This window comes from Coccinella septempunctata, chromosome 3 (genome assembly GCF_907165205.1).
Source record: "Coccinella septempunctata chromosome 3, icCocSept1.1, whole genome shotgun sequence".
Lineage (NCBI taxonomy): Eukaryota > Metazoa > Arthropoda > Insecta > Coleoptera > Coccinellidae > Coccinella > Coccinella septempunctata.
The window spans coordinates 8206335-8233081 of record NC_058191.1 but is presented as its reverse complement, the minus strand read 5'-3'; the positions used below and the strand labels follow the sequence as shown (position 1 = coordinate 8233081).

The 26747-nt window shown below is 36.4% G+C and overlaps 1 protein-coding gene across 1 annotated transcript in view; it reads left to right on the top strand.

Moving 5' to 3' along the window:
- LOC123309851 (paired box protein Pax-6-like) overlaps nt 1-25295 on the top strand; it is a 74984-nt gene extending 49689 nt beyond the window's left edge. The window contains exons 3-5 of the mRNA XM_044893140.1: nt 8971-9111; nt 19745-20220; nt 24432-25295. Coding sequence (XP_044749075.1) covers nt 8971-9111; nt 19745-20220; nt 24432-24878 — 1064 coding nt within the window. The 3' untranslated portion in view covers nt 24879-25295. The remainder of the gene's footprint in view (nt 1-8970; nt 9112-19744; nt 20221-24431) is intronic.
- Nucleotides 25296-26747: the final 1452 nt, after the last annotated feature.

Genomic DNA, 26747 nt, shown 5'->3' with positions numbered 1-26747 from the left:
ATCAAGTACCTGTATTTAAAAGGGTTAAGAGGTAAGCAGATTTACGAAGATATGCTTGATACCCTTGGTGATCAACGTCCTTCGTATGCGACAGTGAAAAATTGGACTGCAAGCTTCAAAAGAGGAGAGAAGATGATGACCGATCAGGAAGGCCAGTTTCTGTGTCAGTCTCCGAAAATATCATTGCAGTTCATGATATGATTTTATCAGACCGTCGAGTTTTGGGCTAAAACGGATATCTGAAGCACTGAATATTTCATACGAACGAGTTCATCATATAGTTCACGTCAAGTTGGACATGAGAAAAATTGCTGCAAAATGGATCCCCAAATGTTTGAATATTGACCAAATGCTTGCAAGGGTAGAAGCATCGCGTTCGATCTGTGCTCGATTTGAAAACGATGTAGACTTCTTAAACCGAATTGTTACTATACTATGGATGAGACTTGGGTACATTTCTACTATCTCCAAGACCTAAGAAGTTTCGTGTCGAAAAATCTGCTGGAAAAGTTCTTGCTTCAGTTTTTTGAGATTGCTATGGAGTAATCATGATTGATTTCTTCCAACGAGGAGATAATAAAAGCTGTGGAGGTCTGGTTTGCAGAGCAAGAAGAAAAATTTTTTTTTGAACGGTCTAGAGATGCTGCAGGTTCGCTGTAATAAATGTATCCAATTAAGAGGAAAATATGTTGAGTCATAAAATATTTTGACATTGAAATAGTGTGTGGTTCTATAGTAGGCTAAAAATTTTCCAATATATCTTCGTATTTTCCTTGTTAATTTGAATTTTTTTTTTATTTCACGATGTAGTTAATGGGTAAAAAAAGACATTTTTGGGTCCTACCAAGTAGGTATGATAGGTGGATATAAGTTATGAAGTGACACGTTGCATTAGTTAGTAGATTCCGAGCGGAGTTTTATGATAAGATAAGGTCCTTCAAACTTTACAATACATGTATTTATGTACCAATATGTGTTTCTAATTGACATTTGAAAAAATCAATGAGAAGAAATAAAGATACCCGCATACCTAACCACTGATTTTTTTTATTGATAGGCTCGTTGATAGGCGTCGTTAAAATTGAAATGTCGACAAATGGGTTTACCGGAATATTTTTTCAATGCATTAATTTTCAGTTATAACAAATCCGTCTGCGTTATAGTTCGTTGAATTAAATTTTTTTCTCAATAAAAGAGATATTCTGTTCCATAAGTTATTGTTCGCTATTTAAAATTGAAATAGAAAATATTTTCAAATCCAGCAAAATAGCAGGATTTTTGTCTTGAAAAATAGTAGGAATAATCAGATCCCGTATAAAATGTTGTGTAAACAAGGCGTTGGCTCACGCTTTCTTGTTAAAGAACCCCCGCAGTGGCCATGAAGAGTAATGAAGTACCTAGACCACTTAGTGGTTCCGAGACAGGTGACACCGACTCGACATTCGTAGCAGATCACAGAAATTATTCTGCGTAAGCTGTAGTTACTATAGTCAATTCATTTTAGCAATGCAGTGATGTCACCGTGAACAAGTCAGCTTAGGAAACCCTACAACAGAAATTAATAGACCTCCGATAAAGTAATCTCCACGAAAGTATAGTCAAGTTTGATGAGTTTTTTTGCTGGCCCTTTGCTAGGTAGCCATAAGGTCGATCCCAGTTCCAGTACAGACAGAGAAGTCCTACGTCTCGGGAAACAAACTTCCGGCAATCGTCCAGTAGTTCGACGCAGATATGTCGACGTAATCATAATTGACCTCGTTCTGGTGCCTTCCATGCAAAGGTTTGCCAATCAGTTTCTGCATTTGGCTTTCTGCGGAGTGTTCGTCTGTTCCAAGTGGTCCTGTTGTAGTTTTAACGGAGTAGAACTATCAGCAACACAAACTACTTGATGGAGTTCTGACGAAGTAGCCTCTTCTTCAGGAAATATTTTCGAAGTCCTTCATATTCCTGGGACATACGGTTGGACAAATCAACAATTCCTCTACCCCCAAGATGTCGTGGCAGCTCTGTCCGCTCTATTAAGCTTTTGGGGAGATGTTCATTGTGTTTAGTCAGCATCGTCCTCATTTTTCTCTGTAAGGCTGCTAAGTCCGTGGTGGTCCAAGAGATAATACCGAAGGAGTAGCTCAGTGCTGAGAAAGAGTAGGTATTAATCGCTTTCATCAGATTCTTGCTGTTAGGACCAGTTCCCATTATCCTTCTCAATCTTCGGGTAAACTCCTCCGTTAAATCTTTCTTCATCATGGATTTTTTATGCCTGTTTTATGCCTAGATACTACTTTTTTTAAATAAATTCACGAAACTTCGAAATGATCACACACCAATCTTCGTATTATGATAAACTTAAGCCTAAAAGAAGATATTTTTGTCGGTCTTGAAATGATGTTTCTATCAGATTTCTGACGTCATTACTTAACTAGAATTGATATAAAGATGCATAAGTCATGCTTCCAACCTACAAGAGATGAGCTCCTTGCAGTGATTTATCAGACTGTAACTCACTAGGCTAGGAAGTAAGCCCTTCAAAGCATTTATTCTACTTCTTGACAAAAATGTTCAGCATTTTTCTCTAAAAATATAATGAGCTCTTTGATTTTGTCCTGGAATTGACTGGTTTCTGTTCAATTCGAATTAAGGTCGATTCATATTATACGTTCCGCTCAGTTCAGGCCGGCGGAAGGATCATTAGCCGTTGACGGAGGTTGCGTTCATATTATCAGTCACGATCGTCTCAGTCACATTCCGCTTCGTGTGTCGTGAATCTTCGGTTGCATTCGAATTGACCAGCACTTGACACATGAAGCCTTTCATTTTGATCAAAACAGTACAACGAGGACCCTATAAAATATTGTTAAATTATCAGTATTATTATTTTCGTTGTTTCTCTTTCGTGCCCTATCTCATAGGACGTAAACTATTGCTGCAATTACGCCTGAATGAATGTTGTGCTTTTGCATTATTGTTAGACGAAGATGAAGAGGAACAAAAAGTCGGTAAAAGGATTGGGTGTCTAACCAATATTTGAAAAGAGAAAAGTTGAAGGTGAATATTGGACATTATAAAAAAAATTGGTCCACACATCATGGCTATTTTAGAATGAACAGGAAATCATTTCGATTATATAGGGTAATTCATATTGGGACATAGGCTAAGGGCAGTTTGTTTGGACCAAAATATGGCGATAGGACCAAATATACCTCAATACAATATTGCTGTGGAAAAAGATAGAGGGCGTTAAAGTTGAATTTTTTATAAGGGGAGAGAATAATATTTTCTTCAAAGTTTTAAAGTCCTTTATTGAAAGAATTAGAAAAGGCACAGATGTAGGGGGAGGACACGTAGAACACTTAATTTAAGTTTATTCATTTTATGTTACATTGTTTTTAATTATGCTTTATCGTCGAAATAAATAAATAAAATAAATAAGTCGTTACTTCAAATCCCCTTCCGATGCTCTGAACTGTTCAATTGTGTTTTTCTTAAAAACGGATGAAAAAATCTACAGTGAAATTATTAGCAAAAAACGAAAAAAAAAATTAATTTAACGTCCTCTATCTTTTTCCACAGCAATATTTTATTGAGGTATATTTGGTCCTATCGCCATATTTTGGTCCAGACAATCTGCCCTTAGCCTTTGTCCCAATAGTTATGAATCATCCTGTATACTGTGAAAAATTTCGCAATTAATACAAAAGAAAAGTTCAAAGAAGCTTTCACAACAAAGGAAAACCCTCGATTGACTGATCTGAACTGAGCGGTTGCTTATTCATATTATACGTTCAGTCTCGTTCAGTCCAACCACGCCCTTCAGTCCATCCGCACAATATTCTCTGGAAGAATTCCAGTCGGTCGGCCGTAAGCGTGCCGATAGGTGCTGAAGGGTCGGAGACGGATAGTATGAATTAGTCCATATAAAACACATTGAAAGATATTTTGGCTGAGCTGAACTGAACCGAGACGGACGGATAATATGAACTGACCTTTAGGGTTCTGAATTTTTTTCCAGTCACGTTTAACCGTCACTGGCCATCGGAGATCCAGATACATACTAAGGGTACATCCATCTACACACGTCATCTTACACCGTGTATCTGTTTATAAATTCACGACACATTGGCCGGCCTTATAAATTTCGGATCGGAAAAACTTGAGTCATTAAAGTGATATAAAATCGTTTATGGCCATAGCATGCGGACAGGTCTTATTCTTTTGTAACCGACGGACGCAATGATAGCTATTGAAGCCCACTCTGATTTGTTTTGCAGCTCGTGATGGCACGCAGCCGCCGAAGATTTAACATGTCTATATGATTGACTCTAATGTGAGCGGTTTTGTAGCCCATTGCTATCACGGCAATTACATAAAGCAATGCTGCTAAGTATTCGAGGTGGCAATGACGAATCTCGGAAACAGTTCTCGGTTTTTATCAAGCGAGCCTTGGTAATTGTAACTGCCGAATAAGGATCGCCATTCAATTTGAATGGAGGACCGCAGCTCTTTCGATTCATTGGATTTTTTTCTCCTCGTTGTTGTTGTTTCATATACCTCTCGATAGTGTTATTATTGTGTATATTGACTTCGGAAATTATTTTTTTCTCATTTTTTTCCGAACCAAATCACTGAGCACTTTGATATGAAATAAGTATGATAAAGGTGTAGTACAAGGTTTATAGTTTCAATATTAGTACCTATTTTTGAGGCTACTTCGATTTCAGTAGCAGGTAAAAGTAATTTTTCTTCAAAATCAAGAATGAATTCGAAAGATTGATACATCAAGTCCCAGTTGCACAGTTCAAGTTCAAGCTGAGTTCAGATTTGAACCCAGCTCAACTTTGACAATTCCGTACAATTTCTTTAGGTTGAACTAATAGTTGGGGAGCCGAAGAGGGAAATTCGGGATTTACTCGAGAGTGTCAGATTAATATAAGGGGACATACCTTAGACCCTGTAGAGTACCTCTACCAAAAATTAGACTAGTATATAGGGGGAATAGTCTAGGACAGCCTGTCAGAATAGTAAAAAAAACGATCAATGTACATACTCGAGCGTGTCAGATTAAGATATATGTGGTCAATTACAAGTTGAAAAGTATATATTCTCTTAATCTGACAATTTAACCTTGTCGAAAATGTGTGGGAGGGCGCCAAAGTTGCAAAAAAAAGTCACGTGCACATTCTTCAGCGTGGTGGCGGTTTTTCTTAATTTGAAGCTAATGATTCAAGAATAATGGAAAAAATATAATCTGACAGTTTAAGCAAGCCGAAACAATAAAAATTGGCCATAAAGGTCACAAAAATCAGTTTTTTCGAATTATCTCCTTCCCTGGGCTTCAAATCTTTTTCGCATTCATTATAAAAGTTGTAGAGCATAACATTTTCTACAAATTTTGTCTCAAGCAATTTTTTGTGCGTTCAAACGTTTTATATATATGGCGATTAATGCGAGGTGTTTAGCGATACATGCTGAAGCGAAAATTCACTCGTTCGAAAATAGTATATTCTAAGGTTCAGTCACAGACAATACTAAAATTTTCGCGACTTATTTCGAAATTCATCATAGAAATACATTGTCATTTTGACAATTGTAGATTAGACTGGGATTCTACATTCTACATTGACCTTGCCCTTCCGCATGTGTGGCTAAGCTTCTCGCCCTTATCGCCCTCTAACTCGAGAACGGTTAAGAGTATGTAAAATTGCTTCAGACAAAAGTTGTGTAGTATTTTATTATCTCCAACTATTATGATGAATACAAAAACGATTAGAGGTACAGGGAGGGAAATATTCGAAAAAAAGGGATTTTTATCATCTTCAAAGTGTCAGATTGAGAAAACCCCCCCTGATTAGTGTCAGATTAATGGGTCAACACGTCAACAACAGCCAGATTAACTATCTGTATGAAAATCTGACACGCTCTAATATGAAAATTAAATTTTCACCGCTCTGACCTTGCGTCACGTCCAAATTGTCAGTCCCTTGAAAAGTAGCTTCCTTTTGGTCCAATTAACATATCCTCCAAAAATCTGACACGCCGGAGAAATTTTTTTTAACCATTTTCAACTCTTCCGTACGGCCAGTCCCACCGCGCAAACTGTCAGATAAGCATGAATTCATTATCATAGACACGTAGAGCATATACAGTATCTTAATCTGACACGCTTGATTATGTACACCTGACGATTTTTTTTTACATATTTGAGACCCTGCAGACGCTTTCCCCACCGCTGAAAGTGCATACATCATAGAACCTTTTTTTTCTTTCTACCATCTAATCTTCAAAATCCACCAGGTCTCCACGACGTTCGAGTAAAGTCTGATGTAGCATCGTCGGCTCCCCAACTGTTCAATAAAATTCAGAAGGTTTCTTGAAAAAGAGTGAGTGAGTCAAATATCCAATACCTCAAGAAATAGTTGACAACACAGAGGAATAGTTGGAGATGAGCTTCCTCCTTAATTTTGATCAGTTTCATGTCCCAAAATTCCCATTGAATTATTCACAGCAATCACTTCCATTATCATCATTAAATTCTAGGCACACCCAATTAAACTGGTCATATTCTATGTCGGGCGCCATTTTGACGTGGGTAATCTCCACAAATTACCCAATTTCCATTATCGAAACGCGAACAACAAACAGAGAGAAACGTGGAGTCACGCTCGAAGAACCTTGAGCAGTATGTAACCAAATAAACAATGTCTGGTCTCATGACAAAAAGAATTAAGCGACATAAAAGTGGAATTGTTTGATCTGTGGGCGACCATACAACGAGCTGCACTAGCGTGAGAGCTATCAAGCATGCGACGATGCTCATGGAGGCTCAGATCCCTCCTGAATAGGAAGACAAACATTGAATTCGTTGTACTGGCGTTGTTTCTGTCGATATTTTATTTCGAGGTCGAATTCTTTCGAAAACGATGGAAAATTCTTGTTCCAATTCTAATTATATTTTAGAGTTCTGTTGGTTGCCTCAGCCGTCACGTAACAATGATTTTTCTGTTGGATTTTATTCTTTTTTTAATTTTGTTTCCATTTTTTTATTCTAGTATATATTTGGCGAAATATTCTTTGAGAATTGTGCTGTAGAGAGTGTAAAGAGCATTTTTTATTAGCATTTATTGGCGCAGATTAAAGTCGCACTCATTTTCATATTAAATCATTTCATATATCAGATATATTATCCGGAGTGTCCCAAGTACATACCCCTCAGAAGCTCTGTGAGCTTGTACGAGTTCTATGCAGGCTTGTCCTTATGCCACTTTACGTACAGCACCCAACAGTGAATGGTGGCCCGTTCTCGTATCGACTAGAAAATTTCTTCTCTAGCCCGGGATCGAACTCAGTACCTTAAGGTATACTAAGCCGATGCTTTACCACCAAGCCTCGGACGCTATAAATTCATCAATGACGGCAAGTTTTCTAGAAATAGCTTAACATTTCAGAAACGGTTTGCAGTTCGAGAATACAATTACATGTATAAGAACAGTAGTTTAAAACTTATTACATGACACAACTCCCACAGTAAGAAAAAGTATTTCGCGACCCACTACCCTTCTTTTTTTATTTCCTTCATTTTTTCTCCAAATTCATCCTTTATTGAATTCATAAAATATCTTATCGATGACCGTGAATGAAAAGTGTGCTATTTGCTTCAAATTATTCAAAAAAGATCGTGGTACTCCTAAACACCACAAAGGACGAGCTTCCAAAAAAAAAACTTTTCATGTCAGAACAGTATCATGGTTAATTGGAATTAAAGCAATATATTTTGTTTTTAACGAGTCCTATTAACTCATGGAGCTCTTGAAACTAATACCTACCTGGGAAATTTTTTTCGCATTTTACATATTTTGCTTTTTCCCAAAGAATAAGTGAAATACGGATTTGAAACATTCAGGATTTTCTTACATTATTGGTACCTACACTACCTTCAAATCCTATCACTATCGTTCGTATATCTATCTTCCAAAGAAAATTCAACAAGCTCAATTTCCTAGGTATTTTGGAGAACGAATTAATTCTCAATGTAGGAGATCCGCGATGGAAGAAATTGATAGATTGAAAATAGGCTAAATTTTCACGTTTAAATGGACGAATAGTCATTTGCAACCTCCCTCCAGAAGCTTCGCGACCCCCTAGGCTAGGGAGATGCTACCCACACATTCAAAAACACTGTATAAGAATAAATATTGCACTAGAACCCTAGAACGAAATCATAGAAAGTACGACCATTGAGTATTGAACCCCCTATACGGCGTAAGTCTTTGATTCGTACAAATATTAACAGTAGATTCTTGAGGTCAAAAGAAACACTTTTTTTTATCATTTTTCCCAAATTGGTTCGGTTTCAAAGATGAAGGGTGTTGAAATACCGTAAAAAAGTTTAGTTCTGTCGCACAAACGTTTTTATCGAATGAAATTAATTTCGGAATATAGTTTTTCGTTCATTTAATGAATCTTTTTCGAATACACGTTTTACAGTTTTCTCATTATATTTTACCAAAAATTCTAAAAACCCAACTTTTGAAACTAAGTTGGACGCTATCCAATGAATATTAGATAGTTTTGTGAAATAAAAGTGTTCTTCGTATTTCTTCGTATAATGCGTAGTTTTCGAGTAATTTGATGTTCAAAAATTAAAAAGTATCTGGGGGAATTTGAAAAATTTGGTACTTTGGCTGAATACAAAAGATCCACAGATGTGTAAGTGTCACAGATTAAGCTAGTTATTCAGAAGGTAATTTTGTTTTTCCAGGTGTGGCACAGCTCATTATGAAAATTCAAAATGGATTTATCTTTTTATCAAGGCCGAATCGAAAAAAAATTTATAGGAAAAAAGTGTTTCTTTGATCTAATGTCAAAATATTTGTACGAGTCAAAAACTCACCCTAGGTACTCTAAGTTACGGGGGAAAGTTCTCTAATTCGTAGTTTTTAATTTTCATTTAAGTTAATAATTTTTCGTCAATTACAGGTACTTTGAGGCCCCCTGGTTTGATCGGCGGAAGCAAACCAAAAGTAGCAACACCAGCAGTAGTATCGAAAATAGAACAGTACAAAAGGGAAAACCCCACAATTTTCGCATGGGAAATACGAGAAAGATTGATATCAGAGGGTAAGTACGTTCAAGTATTTTTGTCGCCTAGCGAATATTTTCTGCTTGTTTTTGAACAGCCCTCATATTCGACGTGTTATAATGAATGGGTTGGGATGATTCAAAGAACTCATAATGCTTCGCTTCAACTTCTATGTCTATCTCACTTTTTCGAAAGAGACAGCTGGAGTAATTAGTTATCAAAAAATGAATTCATAAGTACCTAAAAAATGACCTTCGAAGCATTTTCGAAGATAAATATCTATGATTTTGTTGCCACACAAAAAATATAAAATGACTTTGATATCAACTGTTTTTTGACATTATTTGGGATTTTTTATGTGTTTTATTAATCTATGGTTTTATGCATAACAATGATGGTTTCGTCACTGAAAAAGTTCTAAAATGTCAAAGTTAGTTATTAAAGATAATGCGACTGCACATAGAGTTGATACAAAGCCTTGATACTGTACCACAGAAAACCTTATGTAGTTTCACTGGAATATGGAAGCCGGCACAATTCCAAGTATTGTAAAATGATCAAAGCAACCGAAAGGAACACATATAATTTCCAAAAATGATACGTTTCCACTGTAAGAGTTTCGAGTATTTACAAGATTGGCAAGCGTTTCTGATCTTGTTCATTACAGTTGAGCCCTAATTGTTTTTTTTTATAAACATCATTCATAGCACTAGATGGAGATGTGAGCTGAGGAAACCATACCTTTTTTGTGCGTGTTCCCTGTCACTCACAGACTGTAACATAATTGAATAAAATTAAAAGAAACGCATTCGTGACGTGAACATGAGCTTGTAAACCATCCGTGTGAAATGAGCACATTTTTCTTCGTGAAGAACACGGAGAACTGCCGAAGCCTTAGGGTCAAATTCCTAACCCAAGAATGACAATGTTTAGTTCGAAATTGCGAGGGATAGTTAGTGTGGTAACATTGCCGTTCTTGCGGCTCTGTGGCGTTATTAGCCAAACCACAGAAAATTGCCGAGGGTTTGAATTTCGGTTGATGATATGAATTATGGTTTCGCTGTAGGTGCGTTAGGGGACAATCTTCCTATTGGTCGTGTTCCCAACAGTTTACCTAATAGGGGATATTTACATGTGTTCATCCCTTCGTTTTTATACGTTAGAATATAATACATTGAAGGATTTCGGTTATCAGGAGTAATTTAATAATAATTTTCAGTTCAATAAATACATCGTTTATGCGCCATGCAAAATTTTTCCTTTTTTTTTAATTCAGATGTGACATCAAATTGACAGTTACTGTCACAGGCACCTATAATTACATCAAATTCTGTATTCACAAAATTGATTCAACCGCTCCGGGATCTAATATATTAGTGACGAACAGCCGGACGAAAAGTAAGTCAGTACGAAAAGTAAATCACGACGAAAAGTACTCGCCTTCAAAAATAGTCGACTTTCCGTTCGGAAATTAGTACTTAAAATGTCATTTTTTGTTCAGGTCGTCGAAAATTAGATTTATGTTATTTCTTCTTGATATAAATATAAAGAAAATCTCAGAAAGGAATCAGATTGTTCGTAATATTATTGCTGTTGACACCGAAATGTAGATGTAAAAATGTCTATAGGTCGGGGAAGTCTTTTTTCTTGATACCTTATATTCTTTCCATAGTTTCAAAACGTTGCTTTGCTCAAACTATAACTTTAAATACAGGGTGATTCACCATGATTGGGTATCAGACGCTGATGGAAAAATCATATCACAATTTTGAGCTGGAAATTTGCTTGCATTTCTGCTGGTAGGTTTTCACACAACAATCTTCATCTTTTTCAATTTTGCGGTTATCTGTTATTATAAGGTCCAGTTGCATAATCAAATTTGAATCACCAGATGCACAATAGCATCTTCAGGTGAGTTTACCTCGACCCACCTGAAGATGCTATGATAGCGAAACACGTGTCATGGTTCAATAAATCATTTGGTGGAAATCGTATAGTCTGTTTTGAGTTCAACTACTGTACTTTATATAAAGTATTTTATTTTTATCCATACCAAAATCAGCTTTCGAATTACTCGAAGGACAATATCTTAGCTACAATTGAACGAGCTTGACTTATTTCACTTCCGTTCGATTCTCAACAGGGCTCAATAAGATGATTTGATATGAACCTGCTCCGTTCATTTCATTAACAAGCCTCAACAATGAACGCAGGATCTCAATCGATCACAAGCACGTTCAGCAGCGGCCTTTTTTTCCGTTTCACCGCTCTCTGTGTATATAAATCCGAAACGGATGCTGCAGATAATCATTGGCACGACACAGAGAGATGCCAAAGAAGAGAACGAACGGTCGAGAGAGCAATCTAGTTAACCTGGAAATCGTCTTCCTACTAGTCTGCGGCGATTCGGTTTTACTCGAGTCTAAAGGTTAGACTCCAGGTTTAATCCGAAGAGGTGGTGGCAATAGTCGGTATATACCAATATTGTAAGCAACGAGTGGCAGAAGTACGAGGGAAAAGTCAGCCGATTTAGAGGGTTGAGAAATGACTATATGCGAGTGAACTGCTTCATGCCAAAAGAAAGACGATTAACCGGAGCGTGTCCAGCAAATACTCTCGACCCGAGTGTCACATCAGAACTGAGAAAAAAGCTTCAGAAATTCGAGATGTTTGACGTTTACTAAACGCAAATCTGCACAAATCTACGTCAGTCGTCAGACAAAACTTATAATACTTCAAAGTAATCCCCATATATCTCGTGGTTGAAAACAAATTGAAATCACGAGTGTTTATTTCAGTCTATGTTTCTCCTTCTTTTTCACATGCCACTGCAGGTACATTTCAAGAAGAAAAATCTGGTCAAAAAAGGATGCAATATTTGTGCATACAAGTATTCAGAAAAACATGCCCCATTAAAACCGAGGTGACCAGTCCAGTACGATATCTGTTATGTTTTCTTGGCAGATCTAATGGGGAACTTTGTTACCTATGTGTTATTTTTCCGGAACCATCACGTGTCAGGTACAATATTTGGGATGTACCTGTGCTGTATCCGAATTTTATCCACATTTGGTAAATTTCATGTTCCCGCTCCATGATATCCACGTAACATATTTGTAACATTGTTCTTTATTTGCCACGTATCATTTTGAGATCATGATACAATAAGCGTTTTAACTGCCGTCGAGGGCGCTGCAAAACGTAAACAAACATAGAGGATTCTGAGAAAATGCTATTGATAACATCGTTTTGATAAGTGGATATGTATTTATCATTTAGCAATTTAGATGTTTTGTCAGTTGAATAGTGATCTCCCATGAAACCCATGAAACAAATATTTGCATGATCCATGTTCCAACTATTTATGCTCCTTTCGGAGAAGAGATGTGTTCCTTGTTTGAGGTGGTCATAGGAGCATATAACTGTTCTTTATTTGTGCCCTGAATGCTATATTAAGGTTACAAAACAAGTAACACTGTATATGTTTCTGCTCTGTAATGTGGTCACCTGGGAATATTTGTACAGGGTGGGCAAATTTCGATGTTTTAGCACTACAGCTTTTAAACCAGAGGAGATAGACAAAATCTGATACCCCATTCTCGTTCTCTTTTTCTGAGAAACTTACAATAGAAGTAGTGATTTTTGTCCACTTTCTTTTGTTTTCGAGTTATAAGCAAAAATTGGAAAAATGGCGATATCGAAATAAATTTATATCTCCGTTAATACTGATGATAGAGCTCTGAAATTGAAACATTATAGAGGCACTTTTTTACGTAGAATCCAGTGGCGTGCTCGCCTTTTTAGCAGGATTTTTAATTACGAAGCTATGACCCAAAGTTATGTTTTTTTAAATGGGAACACTAGTTTTCTGTGCAATTTTTTGAAAGCTCAATTTTTACTGATTTCAAAAATATATAACATCATATGGTTTGTATCAATATAAATAATGGAAATCGGTCAAAAACACTTTTTCTCAATATTTCTATGGTTTCAACTTTTGACGAGCACAGAAAAATAGAGTTTCCTATAACAAAAGCAGTCTCCTTCTGGCAATGTCATTCATTCATTTTTCCACTTTTTGCTTATAACTCGAAAACAAAAGAAAGTGGCCAAAAATGACTACTACTATTGTTAGTTTCTCAGAAAAAGAGAACGAGAATGGGGTATCAGATTTTGTGTATCTCCTCTGGTTTAAAAACTGTACTGCTAAAACATCGAAATTTGCCCACCTTGTACATTTAACCAATCATATATCGTCCCATTAAAATACTGAGTTGACCATCGTTATATTGTGCACAGTGGTATTTAATGCAGATCGATGTGCGATTCAGGAAAATATACAGGGTGTTCCTGAATTCGAGATATGGGGGATATTCCTTAAGTAATTTTAAGAAAAAAAGTCCCATGAACATGGGATCGCAAACGTTTCGTTTTCAAGATACAGAGAGACCATGAAGTACAGTAAAAACAAAGCTTTTTTCACATTTCTTCAAATGTAATAAAAAACAGTGGCTCAATTAAGAAGAGTTCTCGGGCAAAACAGGGGACAGTGTTTTTGAGACTTTTTTCTTGAAATTACTCAAGGAATCCTTCTATTTTCGTTTGTACCTTTAATTTAGGAACGCATATTGAGAAAAAACAAGTGATAAATTTGCGGCTGGCAACATGGTACATTAATTTGACCTTTTTTTGTAATAAGGCACAGGATACATTTCAACTACTAATAAATCCAGTAATCCAGTAAATAATCTGAAAAAAATAAATTTATGCAATTTAAACATTGATCAGAAGGAAAAATAAAAAAAATATGCAGTTTCAGAAATTCTAGCAGACTTTTTCTGACCAATATATTCCATTGAATATTTGAGTTTCACCTTATAGGTGACCTTGAATTCGAATTCGAAATACTCAAAAAATGTACTCCATGATCAAATTGTACTTTAAAAAATTTGAAAACTACCAACAAAATTTTTAAGGAAGGGAAACAAGAAAATTTGTAAATTTACATCTTAGTTAATATTTGAAGTACCTTCTTCCAATCGATAATCGTTATTCCCCTATGATTTTTGCTGTACTCTGACCTGTAGGCGACACACTAAAAATTAAAAATTTCAATATTTATATCCTAAATTAAACGGTGCGTAAAGTTCTCAACTTTCGTTATAAAATTTTATACCTTGTTGATATGGGTGTTCAAGATCAGAATTCAAAAATTATAATCCCAAGCCCTTTTTTTTCTTCCGTGGTCGACTTAGGACTATTATCCCCAGGTTTTTCTACGAATTTATAAAATCCTACTTCTCCGAGATAAAACTCATATCCAACAAAAAATATGGTAGAAGTTGAAGTAGGTACAATGGGCTTGCCATTTTAGATTTAACCCACCTACATGTGAAGCCTATCAAGGAACTAACATTCTTCGAATCTGTTTGCCGTTTTCGAATGATAAAACTTGAAGTCTCTCCTTCTCCTAACAGATACTTCACGCATCTCAGATTGTGTCGAAGCTGCGATTGCAATCACGATGCCTGCTGCGCCGCAGATCGCCATGGAGGGTAGCAATGGCAGATAGACTCCAGGTGGTCGATTCTAGGTGGACATTGCGTAGTTCCGTTCCAACTTTTTCATGGGTTTCTATCATTCCTGGTACTGGACTTAATAACTTAATTACTAAATTGGTTCGAAAATCAACCGTGAACTCGGAGGTATAATCATTGGTTGAAATATCACGATCAGGTCGAAATTATGCCCGGCTCGAGTCCGAAGCTACTGAATCATATAAATCATCTGTAAATTACAGAAATGGATATTCTAAGTGGGTAAATAAGTTGGAGGGTTGACGCAAGAATTGATGATAGGTTTTATGATCCGTAACTAATAGGGAGTGTTTGATGACGTCAGACGTGTTCACTTCAAAATAGTGTAAACTGCAGTACGGCTAAGGTTGGGACTAGGTTTCAAGCTCGCGCAGAATGCTTATTTTTTAAAATTTATTATGGACATCGACGTAGTTGTTGATCCTAATTATTTGATAATATATTTCGAAGAACGTTGTAGGAAGAGATAATCATCATCATAGAGGTTGAATTCAGGGTATGGACGTTGAAATTACAAAATTAAATACATACGAGGATATATTGAAAAATTCTTAGCCTACTATAGAACCAAACAAAATTTCAATGTCAAAATATTTTATTAGTCAATATATTCTCCTCTTAATTGGATACATTTATAACAGCGAACCTGCAACGTCTCTAGACCTTTCAAAAACAAATGTTTCTTCTTGTCCTGCAATTCAGACCTCTACAGGTTTTATTACCTCCTCAATGGAAGAACCTTTTAAACAAACATTTATTCGTTGACGAAAGAGATGATAGTCGGGTGGAGCCAAATCTGGCGAATATGGGGGGTGTTCTAGTAACACAAACCCAAAATCACGAATTTTTTGCATGGCAACATGATTGTTTTGTGCTGCAAAAACAAAACACATTTTAAAAGCTTTCCGCGTCTTTTCTCTTAAATTTTTTATCGTGGTCAGTAATGTCGAATAGTAATGTCCGGTTATTGTTCTACCCTTATCCAAATTATCAATCATGATTACTCCATGACAATCCCAAAAAACTTAAGCCAGAACTTTTCCAGCAGATTTTTGGAAACAAAACTTCTTAGGTCTTGGGGAACCATGGATTGTTGCTTTGTTTCTGGATCGTAGAAATGTACCCAAGTCTCATCCATAGTAACAATTCGATTTAAGAAGTCTATATCGTTTTCAAATCGAGCACAGATCGAACGCGATGCTTTTACCCTTGCACGCTTTTGATCAACATTCAAACATGTGGGGATCTTCTTTGCAGCAATTTTTCTTATGTCCAAATTGACGTGAACTATATGATGAACGCGTTCGTATGAAATATTTGGTGCTTCAGATAACCGTTTAGCTCAATTCGAAAGTCTGATGAAATCATGTCATGAACTGCATCGATATTTTCGGGGACTGACACAGAAATTGGCCTTCCCGATTGGTCATCATCTCCAATAAAAAATTTCCTTCTTTTGAAGCTTGCAGTCCAATTTTTCACGGTCGCATATGAAGGACATTGATCACCAAGGGTATTAAGCATATCTTCGTAAATCTGCTTACCTCTTAACCCTTTTAAATGCAGGTACTTGATGGATCGATACTGCAATTTTTCGATTTTCACAATTTGCATAACTTTGGTTCACTTTTTTGACCTCAAACTTCACACTGACACTTCTAATGAGTTATTGTTCGTTGCTAGGATAACGCGATATTTTTTTATGCATGGAACTGGTCTAGGCTAACTACTTCTGTGACGAAAAAGGTTCGACCTTTGACTCAAGGAGGGTTAAATTCATTCCATAACATTTTGAGTGGTCTTTCGTGGGATTTTATTGTTGAAGACAGTGGGGATGTTGATGAGAAGTTCAGTATTTTTAATGATCATGTTGTCGATTCATTCTTGACGTCATTTCCTGAAAAGGGGATCAAAGCAAAAAAGAGTGATGGAGGAGTGAAGTGGTTTTCTTCGGAACTGCATGAAATGCGTAATCGATTGACTTTGTTGAAAGATATGTATAAATATTATCAGACTGCTGAATTACGAATGGCTCATGATAAATTGAAACAAATTTATAAAAGAAAAATTAAACAAGCTAAAATAAATGCTAATGATAACATTATTAAAAACTCTACTAACCCCCCTCGAACAATGTGGAATTTAATAAACACGGTAAAAAACTCTACGAGTGAACGCTGTTGCCCCTCTATCTCCCCTCATGATTTCAATAACTACTTCTTGTCAGTAGCCGAGGAAACCATCAGGGAACTATCGGATAGGGTTTTTGATCCTGTTGGCTTGGTCACGAATGAGAGTGGAACTCTATTTTCTTTTTCCCAAGTTTCATTCAATGATGTAAGAGATGCCATAAAAGCATTGAAGAGTAGTAGGAGCACGGACTTCTATGGTATATCCTCGGTATTAATAAAAAAAAATGTGAATAATCTCGTGGGTCCACTAACTAGACTCTTCAATTTGTGCATTGCGAATAATAGGTATCCTGATTGCCTCAAGGTTTCGAAGGTTATTCCTTTGTTTAAGGGTGGCGATGTTGAGCGGGTGGAGAATTACAGGCCTATATCGTTGGTTCCGGTTTTGTCGAAGATTTTTGAGAGGCTGCTTTGTTCACAATTAGTAAATTACTTCGAAACTAATAACTTGTTCAGTACGGCCCAGTTTGGTTTTAGAAAGGGTAGAAGTACTTCGGGGGCAATTTTGGATTTCGTTTATCATACCCTTAGATGTTTTGAAGAAGGTAAGTGGTCTTATTCGCTATTTCTGGACTTGGCGAAGGCCTTCGACTGCGTGGCGCGTCCGGTTTTGCTTGGGAAACTTGCGGCGTATGGTTGTTCGAAGGATAGTTGTGATCTGATAGATTCTTATCTTTCGAATAGGTATCAATCTGTATACTACAATGACAGTTGGTCGGGTAAACAGCAAATTACACTTGGTGTACCACAAGGTTCGGTCCTTGGCCCTGTGTTATTTTTAATTCTCATAAATGATCTTCCTGGTTTCTTGAAGAAGTATACTACCATTCTCTTTGCTGATGACACAACTATCTCTTTGACCTCGGGGGAGTTGTCTGTGGTGCTGGAGGAGAGCGCTGCTGCGTGGAAGAGGGCCTTTGACTGGTTCACATCGAATGGGTTGGTCGTGAATGAAAGAAAGACCACTGAATTAATATTTTCCCTTAAAAAATGTGATGACAGGGATCTGATAGGTTCTGCGAAGTTTTTGGGAGTGACTCTGGATTCTTGCCTCCGCTGGGACGTCCATGCTGATCATCTAGCTGGAAAGTTATCGCGTAATGTGTTCCTGCTCAAGTCGTTGTCGAATAGGTTATCAGGCGAAGTACTCAGAGTTGCCTATTTTGCGGTGATTGAATCTGTGCTGCGTTATGGTGTTCTGGTCTGGGGCAACTGCTCCTCTAGCAGTCGTATTTTCGCTCTGCAGAGAAGAGCTGTTAGACTTGTCGGTGGGTTGAGGTATAGGGATGATTGCAGGCCAGCGTTCATCAGGCTTGGGATATTGACATTTCCCAGTCTTTATATTTTGGAATTGTTGATACATGCACATAAAAACAAGGATAGTTACGTGCAGAATGGGAGTTGTCATGAGTATGAAACCAGGAGTAGAAATCTTTACAAAGCAGATTTCCTCAGACTTACTTTGTCACAGAGGGGCCCATTTTACATGTCCATTAAACTATATAATAAAATTCCTACTGAAATCAGAGAATTTTCCCTGAAGGGATTTAAAACTGTTATAAGGACGTTTTTGATTAAGTATGCATTTTACGCAATAGAGGAATTTTTGAACGAGAACTTGTGTCTTGATCCCGCAGGAAACTTGTGTATCGATTTCGATGTTTAAATTTGTATTTTAATTATTTATTTATGAAATTGTGATTATGTCCATTTTGTATTTTGACGAGTGCAAACAATTTTCGATTGTAAAGCATGAATAAAGATTATGATTATGATTATGATTATGATATATATCAAAGCGTCTTCGTATATAATACAATGAAATCAAACTCTGAAAATATGAATCAAAATAGGGATGTATACAGTAGGTATACACCCTGTATCAAGTTCGAGTGCCTATTAGACGTTTCTGTAAATAGAACTGGACATATGACATATTCATATTTGAAATTTGAAAATTATGACAATGATATTGTTCGAAATTCTCTACTGAGCTTAAATATTTTTGGTGCCTGATCATTTCCGGTTATACAAGGAGTGAAAATAAATTTGTAAAAAAATATTTTTTCCAATTTTTTCATTTCTTATATGAATTAGAATTCAATGCCGAATACATTCCTCTTGAAACCATTGTATTCATTCAAATAATTTTCAAAATATAGAAAAAAAAAGGGAGATTTGCGTATCCAGTTCAATGTTCGTTATTCCGATTATAAATATCTTGAGCACAAACCGTTTTCACGTGATCATAAATGGTCACCAATAGTCACCATATACCACTTAATTTTGTCAAACAATATTCGGCTTTGTTTTTCGAAAACCAGTTTATTCATTAATGGTTAATTTTTGGATAGTTTTTTCGATCCCACTTTCATATTGGTTCACTTTTCGATTTTTTTCGATGATTCAGTGACCCCCAAAACCTGAAGCACTACAATTGGTTCAGAAATGTATTTACAATTGAAAAAGTGAAAACAGATCCTCACTTTTACACGTGTGGTGCTGAAAACCTAATCCTAATGAATATCAAAAGTTCAAATTCTTCAATTGAATACACTTCTTTTATAAAAGTTGGTCAAATATAGTACCTATCAATTAAATTCGTTTTACTCAATGATGCTATCTACAGAAAGAATTTTTGGCTGTTAAGTAGGGGTGAACTATATTGTCACTTTTTTTGGAGTAATGTGGTTAGTCATTTGAGTTTAAATTATTAACCCTCAGCTTATTATGCCATTAATTGCAGTGGCACCTCAAATAGTGCCACTATGGTAGGTTTTGAATGTGCTGTATATTTTATCCATCCTCTGATTAACCTGAAGAAAACTGAAATATCCTGTTGATATAATAAAAGGTATTAAGCGAAAGAGGTTTCTTTTCAGGTGTATGTACAAACGCAACAGCACCGTCGGTCAGTAGTATAAACAGAATTCTCCGCAATAGAGCAGCAGAAAGAGCTGCTGCGGAATTCGCCAGAGCCGCTGGTTATGGATTATACCATCCTCATCCTTACGCTGCAGCGGCGTTCCCTTGGCATTCTCCCCTTTGGCCTGCTGCTCCCTTGGCACTTCAGCCATCAGGACATGGTTCAACAGCGATGGCTGGATCCCCAGGATCTTCTGGATCACCGCATCAGGACCGAAGCTTACTGAGCTCTTCCCCTGGTAATATGATCGATAACAAAGACGACTCCAGCATGGACAGCTCCGAGCAACCTAAATTCAGGAGAAACAGGACCACTTTCAGCCCTGATCAACTTGAGGAACTCGAAAAAGAGTTCGAAAAAAGTCATTACCCCTGTGTTTCTACGAGAGAGAGGCTAGCCTCCAAGACATCATTATCGGAAGCAAGAGTACAGGTAAGAAAAGTAATAACATTTTAATTTCTCAGGAGTTTTCAATAACAATGCAAGATTTGATTTGTAAAGTAGCGGATCTGTCATTCAAAAATAGAATGTGTGTGTGGGATATAAGATAAATTTGAATTGAATTATGATCAAATAAGCAAGGCTGCTAAGTGAAGTCAGAAACTTTCGTGTAATGGTGCAAATTCATAACCATCGAGATTATAACACACGATCAAAAGTGCTTTTTTCCCGGAACAATTTGGGTAAGATTTTTGGATTAGTTTGTATTCACTGAATTGTAGAAAAAATGTTCTCAAACTTCATTCTTATATTGCTCATTTTGAGTGGTATTAGGCCTTGAAGCTCGCAAGATGAACTAGGTCCAGCACCTGCTCTTTCAACATGAAAGTAAAACAGAATTACTATTAAACTTTCATTCAAGCGTGTTTTGAATTTTTTTTCACTACAACTTCAATTTCAATCTGTAAGTACTTAAACTTCCGAAACGTTAGGTAGGTATGTTCAAAATATTAACCAAAGACAACGTGATACCTATTTAGACTTTTTCCCTGAAAATGTCCGTCTAACTATTGAAAAAATTAGAAAGGCCTACTCTACACTTTGTATCAAGGGACATTTGGGTATATTTTAATTTTTTTATCCGTCGGAAAATTGAACAGGCATATGTCGAACATAGTTAAAATCACACGGTTCGTAAAATGTGCCGAATTGTTTTTATTTCAAAGAGCATTTTTGAAGATCAAAAAACTCAGAACCAAAAACCAATAATATATGAAAAAGCATTATTTAGTATCACATTATCAAATCTCCAGTTCAAACTGACAATTATACAGGGTGTCCTACGATTGGTGGCTTATATAAGACGTTCACGGAGAACGAATCATAGATGTTTCTGAAAAATTGGTTACTTGGGATTACGCTTCTGATCTATCCGACTTAAATATTTTCAACTTTGCCAGTTTTACGAAAGAATACTACAAACTTTGTTATTTCAAATGGGAATCCCTTTTTTCGCTTCTCTATCCCCATCTGAGTATTTTTGTTTTGTACTTCCATATGCCTATTTCTGATATTTTTGGAGATATTTCGGTTTTCCACGAAAAATTGGCAAAAACATGAATCCAATGAAATGGGCATAGAAAAGATTTTTCATATTTTAGGATGCTGAAATTTTGGAAATAGGTCATTGAGATCCTGAGGATGTGTTCCGTGTAGATAAAACTTGGTTCGTGAAATACGAGGTGTATTATCGTTTTTTCACTCGATGGAAAAACAGCAAAAAGTTGAATCTTTCAGATGGAACACCCTACATTTTATTTGATATTTTCAGAGAAAATTAACATTCGCATCTAATAGTGTATTATGATCCTATACGAAATACTCATGGTTTCGGAAATGAAGTCAAGTTTTTATGAATGTGAGGAAGTTCAGATGCCTAGTTAATTTTATATATTAAAAACAAATTTCCTTGTATGAATGAGACAAACACTTTCAGTCAAGTTTTCAATGATTTTTAGAGTCTCAATGAATGTGGCAGAAATTCTGCGGTAGCAACACTAGTCTTACGCTGAACTTTACTTGAGAAGCTTCATAAATACTAGGGCTAACCTGGACACGGAAATACACAACCGTATCAATTCGGCATCACGGGCATTCTGGAAGCCAAAGGACAGAGTGTTTCAAAATCGCGACCTCAATCAGAAGACCAAGACAGCTGTTTACAGAGCAGTGGTCCTCCCAACGCTTCTTTACGGAAGCGAAGGCTGGATGCCCTACAGACGACATATTAAACAGCTTGAACAAACGCAACAACGTCATATAAGACAAATAATGCACATCAGATGATTCCACAAAGTTTCAAATGCAGAAGTCTTGCAGCGCGCGAGTTGTATAACAATGGAGACTCAAATAACGAGGGCCCGACTCAGATGGAGCGGCCACATTCTGAGGTTGCAAGACACAATTCTTTCCAAAATAGCTCTTTATGGCGAATTCATAGAGGGAGCTGGGAAACCAGGAGGTTTAAGTATATACTGCATCAATCCCTAAATCAGCCAATGTTAATCATAACTGGGAACAACTAGCGTTAGACAGATCACAGTGGAGGTATTTGGTCCACAGTTATAATGGAGACTCGTGAAGAATACAGTGGCGGCCAGATCTGGATGGTGACTATCCATGCCCGGAGTGTGGAAGGATCTGTAGGTCACGGTTGGGTCTATTCAGTCCCAGAAGGGCACACAGTCGAATCAAGAAGTCCTAAGAAATTATAAGTTTGATCGCACCGATAGTTTTGTTTTCGAGTCTTTTTGTAGATTTATTCTCAGTAACGGGATACAGCAATGAATGAATGAATGACGCTGAACACCCTCACTTTCATAGAAATTTGACTTTACTTATTTCCGAAACCATAGGGTTTCGTATAGACACATGACGTATCATGTATAATCTTTAGATGTACATCTTGATTTTCTCTGGAAATATCAGATCAAAAGTAGGGTATTCCATTTGAAAAAATATTTTTTCTTTTTGTACCGAGTGACTAGACGAAGAATTTTGAAAAACCCTGTATATCACAAACCAAGTTTTTCTCACCATAAATTCATCCTCAGGATATCAGTGACGTATTTTCAAAATTTCAGCCTAAAATGTGAATTGTCTTTTCTATGCCCATTTCATTTTTGGCAATTTTTGTAGAAAACCGGTGATATTTCCGAAAGTATCAGGAATAGTGATAGGTGATAGGTGACAAAAATAATCAGATGGGGATAGAGAAGCGACAGAAGATATTATAGATAAGGTGTTTCATTTGAAGTCACGAAGTTTGTTATATTTATTCGCATAAGCGGCAAAGTTACAGTATTAAAAATATTTTAATCAGAAAAAAGCCCGTAGTTCCCAAATTCTCAGAACAATACTATGATCCGTCCTCCGTAAACGTCTAATAGGTCACCTACCCTATATACGATTGTTCTTGTCAGATAGAATCAACCGGCGTTCTGAAATAATTGTAAATTTGTTATTTTGTGAATGCAAAATATTATCGAATTTGCAATTTTCGAACTGGAAAAAAACGCTGATTTCAAAAATCCATGTTCCTACTGTTTATGTGTTAATTTATTTTGACAACTCAAAAAACTTCTAGCCCCCTCTTGCTCCCGCCCTCTGATTTCAGAAGCTGGCGAAGTCACAGTTGGTAATTATACAGGGTGTCTGTAAAAATGCGAACTACTTAGGGAGATGATTCCTCGATGAAAATAAGCAGAGGTAGTTCCCGAATAATTTTTTTTCGATATCGACCTTCCTTCCAATATACAGCCTTTGGAAGGCGATGACGAATTGACAGTTTTTATTACTATACGATAATATGAAGCACTAAGTAGATGTTACTCACAGAATTTTTTTAAATCTCATAACTTTATCATTAGGGGTTGAAAATAACAACATGTATTTTAGCAGGAGGTAGTCATTCTATGGAACATTTATACGATGAAATCGAAGGAACAGTGATCAGAACTGCTTGTAGGTTTTTTTATTTTTTCCGAGAAAAGTATCGACTGTATCGAAATTTTGCAACAGACTTTTTTCTCCAGAATTGAATGGGAAACCATAGGAGAATTTTATTTTTCGAAAATATATTCCACGAAAACAATTTTTGAAGAAAAATCATCAGGGGTTGTCATTTTCACCCCCTAATAATAAAGTTATGAGTTCTAAAAAAAATTTTATGAGTAACATCTACTAAGTGCTTCATATTATGTATAGTATCATCACTCAGTGTTCTTTAGAACAAGTAGAAAAAATCAAAAACTGTCAACTCGTCATCGCCTTCCTAAGGCTGTATTTTGGAAGAGAGGTCGATTTCGAAAAAAAATTATAGGAACTACCAGTTCCTATTTTCATCGAGGAATCATCTCTTTGAGTCTTTCGCATTTGTTTAAAAACACTCTGTATATAATCGTCAAAGCAAACTGGCAATTACTTTTGTCAAAGTAGCAGATATGTTTAACTGTCAGATCAAACTGGCAATTCTGCATGTCCGCTTTCGTTGTAAAGATACACACTTTTTGGCGCATTCGAGTACTCTGATTGATACTATGATCTATTTTGAATATCTCTTGACAAACCCGCAGTCTGTGCAATCATTATATTCTGATTAGTTGTAGGTGAATGTCTGAACTAATAGTAAATATTGTAACTAGGTTTGGTTTTCCAACAGACGGGCCAAATGGAGACGGCACCAACGTATGAACCTGCTCAAAAGATCTTCTCCCAATACCCAGGGAAATCAGTCCTCGATATACACAGGACGACTCACACCCTCCCCAATCTACACAGGAGGTTCCACCCCTGGCTCACCCCACTCCACGTTGGTTCGATCGACTGCTCCCGCTACTTCCCTATTACACCAAATGGGAGGGGAGAATAGCGCCTTCAAAGCTCTGGTACCTAGCAACAATTCGAAGGAAAATGCAAGGCAAATGAGCGATTACTTGTCGGATTCCGAAGAGGAGATCAACGTGAACGACGAGTCGGACTTGGAGGACGCCGAATCGAGATTCTCCAGTCCTGTCGAAGTCGTAGATTCACCATCCAAAGAACAACCACCTTGTCAGCCACTTCAGCTCACGATGCACGATAGGGACTAACACGAATTAGTTTCACGACAGTTTTCCACAACCAAAGCAATATGTAATAGGTACTAATTTATATTACAAGTGTACATAAACTCTATTGTTAAATTTAAGTTATTCAGACTGATGTCAACTTGTTCCTTTACAACAATACTATGTACATATCTTTCGAAATCAGTTGGGGTTGTGTACTTGATCTAGTTATCCGTAAAGCAAGTTTCTCTTTTCACCAAGTTGTGTAAGTGATGCGCACAAAAATGTTCAAATATATTGTATATATTCTCTTTTTTGAGGGACGTTGTACATAAAGTTCCTTTGTTATTGACAATTGCAAATAAATCAGTTGATGTAATGTTAAGAAGAATGATATTGGGGAAGTTGCCTCGAAATACGAAATATTGTTAAGAATATTAAAAAAAGTTATAATAAAAATCATTATTTTTTATTTCAATGCTAACCACCTCATTCCTGAACATATCCACAGATTCATCATCATATACTTCGTCATTTGTATCAGTTGTCAAAATAATATTTACTAATCAGGGGAACACAGCAGCTGATGAAAAAACATTACAGTACTATGCTTTAATACACTAGAAACTGACAGGTAAGTTGTTGACTCTTGTATAGGGGATGAAATTCAGAGCAAGAAAACCTCAAATATTATCATGTAATATACAGTTTGATTCTAGTGTTTCTTTCAAAAATTATCAACCACTTGTTCCTGGAAAAAGATTGTATATAACCAAGAAGTATATAATTCACTTAAAACAATAATAATAATTTAAGGGGAGAGCACTCCTAATGATGAAATGAACACGGAAATATTATTTCTGAGAAAATTTCGAAATTTGAATTTGAATGAAGTTCTTGATAATTAGCGGATGAATTAAAGATAAAGGGAACATGTATTCTCAATATCGTATCCATCAAATTTGTAGATTTTAAGTTACATGCCAGATTATCCCAATTCACATAAATTTTTAACAAATATTTATTGGTGTCGAATTGAGTGAGTTAATTTGCGCGATAACTGTAATTATTTGACGAAGACTTAACAACAATAATAATTTCAGCAGGATACTTGGATAACTATCGAATAATTACAATCAGACAAAAAATTATAACACGTGAAGGAACAATAATTTCATAGAAATATTGTTCAATATAATGCAAGCTTCAGCTGAAAGCAAAAATATATAGGGTTGCAATAGGAGATGGTATTCGGTGTCACCACACTATAGTTAGCCGTTGCTGTGTAATGAATTTGAATAATTTATTTCCATCTACCACCTCGACTAACTCGTGAAAGTCCATTCAGCACTTACTGATCTAGTCGTTATGGGAAAAAGCGTTTTCCCTTTGATGTTGAACTTATTTGAAATTTTCTTCTTCATAACTTTAGCCATTGTCTGTGCTATGCTACTGATAACGAATAACAGAATTCTTCTACGTCATGACCTCTTCAATTCACTCTGAACTGCATTGCACCTCCTCTGCATTATCTCCTTGGTTGAAAATCTAATTTAGATAACCCGAAAATACAGCAATATTTTTTTTGAATCGACAAAGACTGCCCCGAACAAAATCTTTGCTACAGCAGAAAATAAACTCCATTTTACTATTGGGTATTCAGCACAATAGTTAATGATTCTACTCTAGATGAAGTGGGCGATGAAGCCATCCAGAGGGCGTTAATAGCCACAAATAAAACCATCAAATACATAAATCTTTCTATTCAATTGCTTTTGAAACTGTCAAAAATGAATTTCCAGGGGGCGCCAAGGTATTGATGCCCACAAGACCTACGAGACGAGACTTCAATAGTCTCATCTCGTCTTGCTGATAAGATATAAAGTCTCGTCTCATGGGACTGGGATCCTT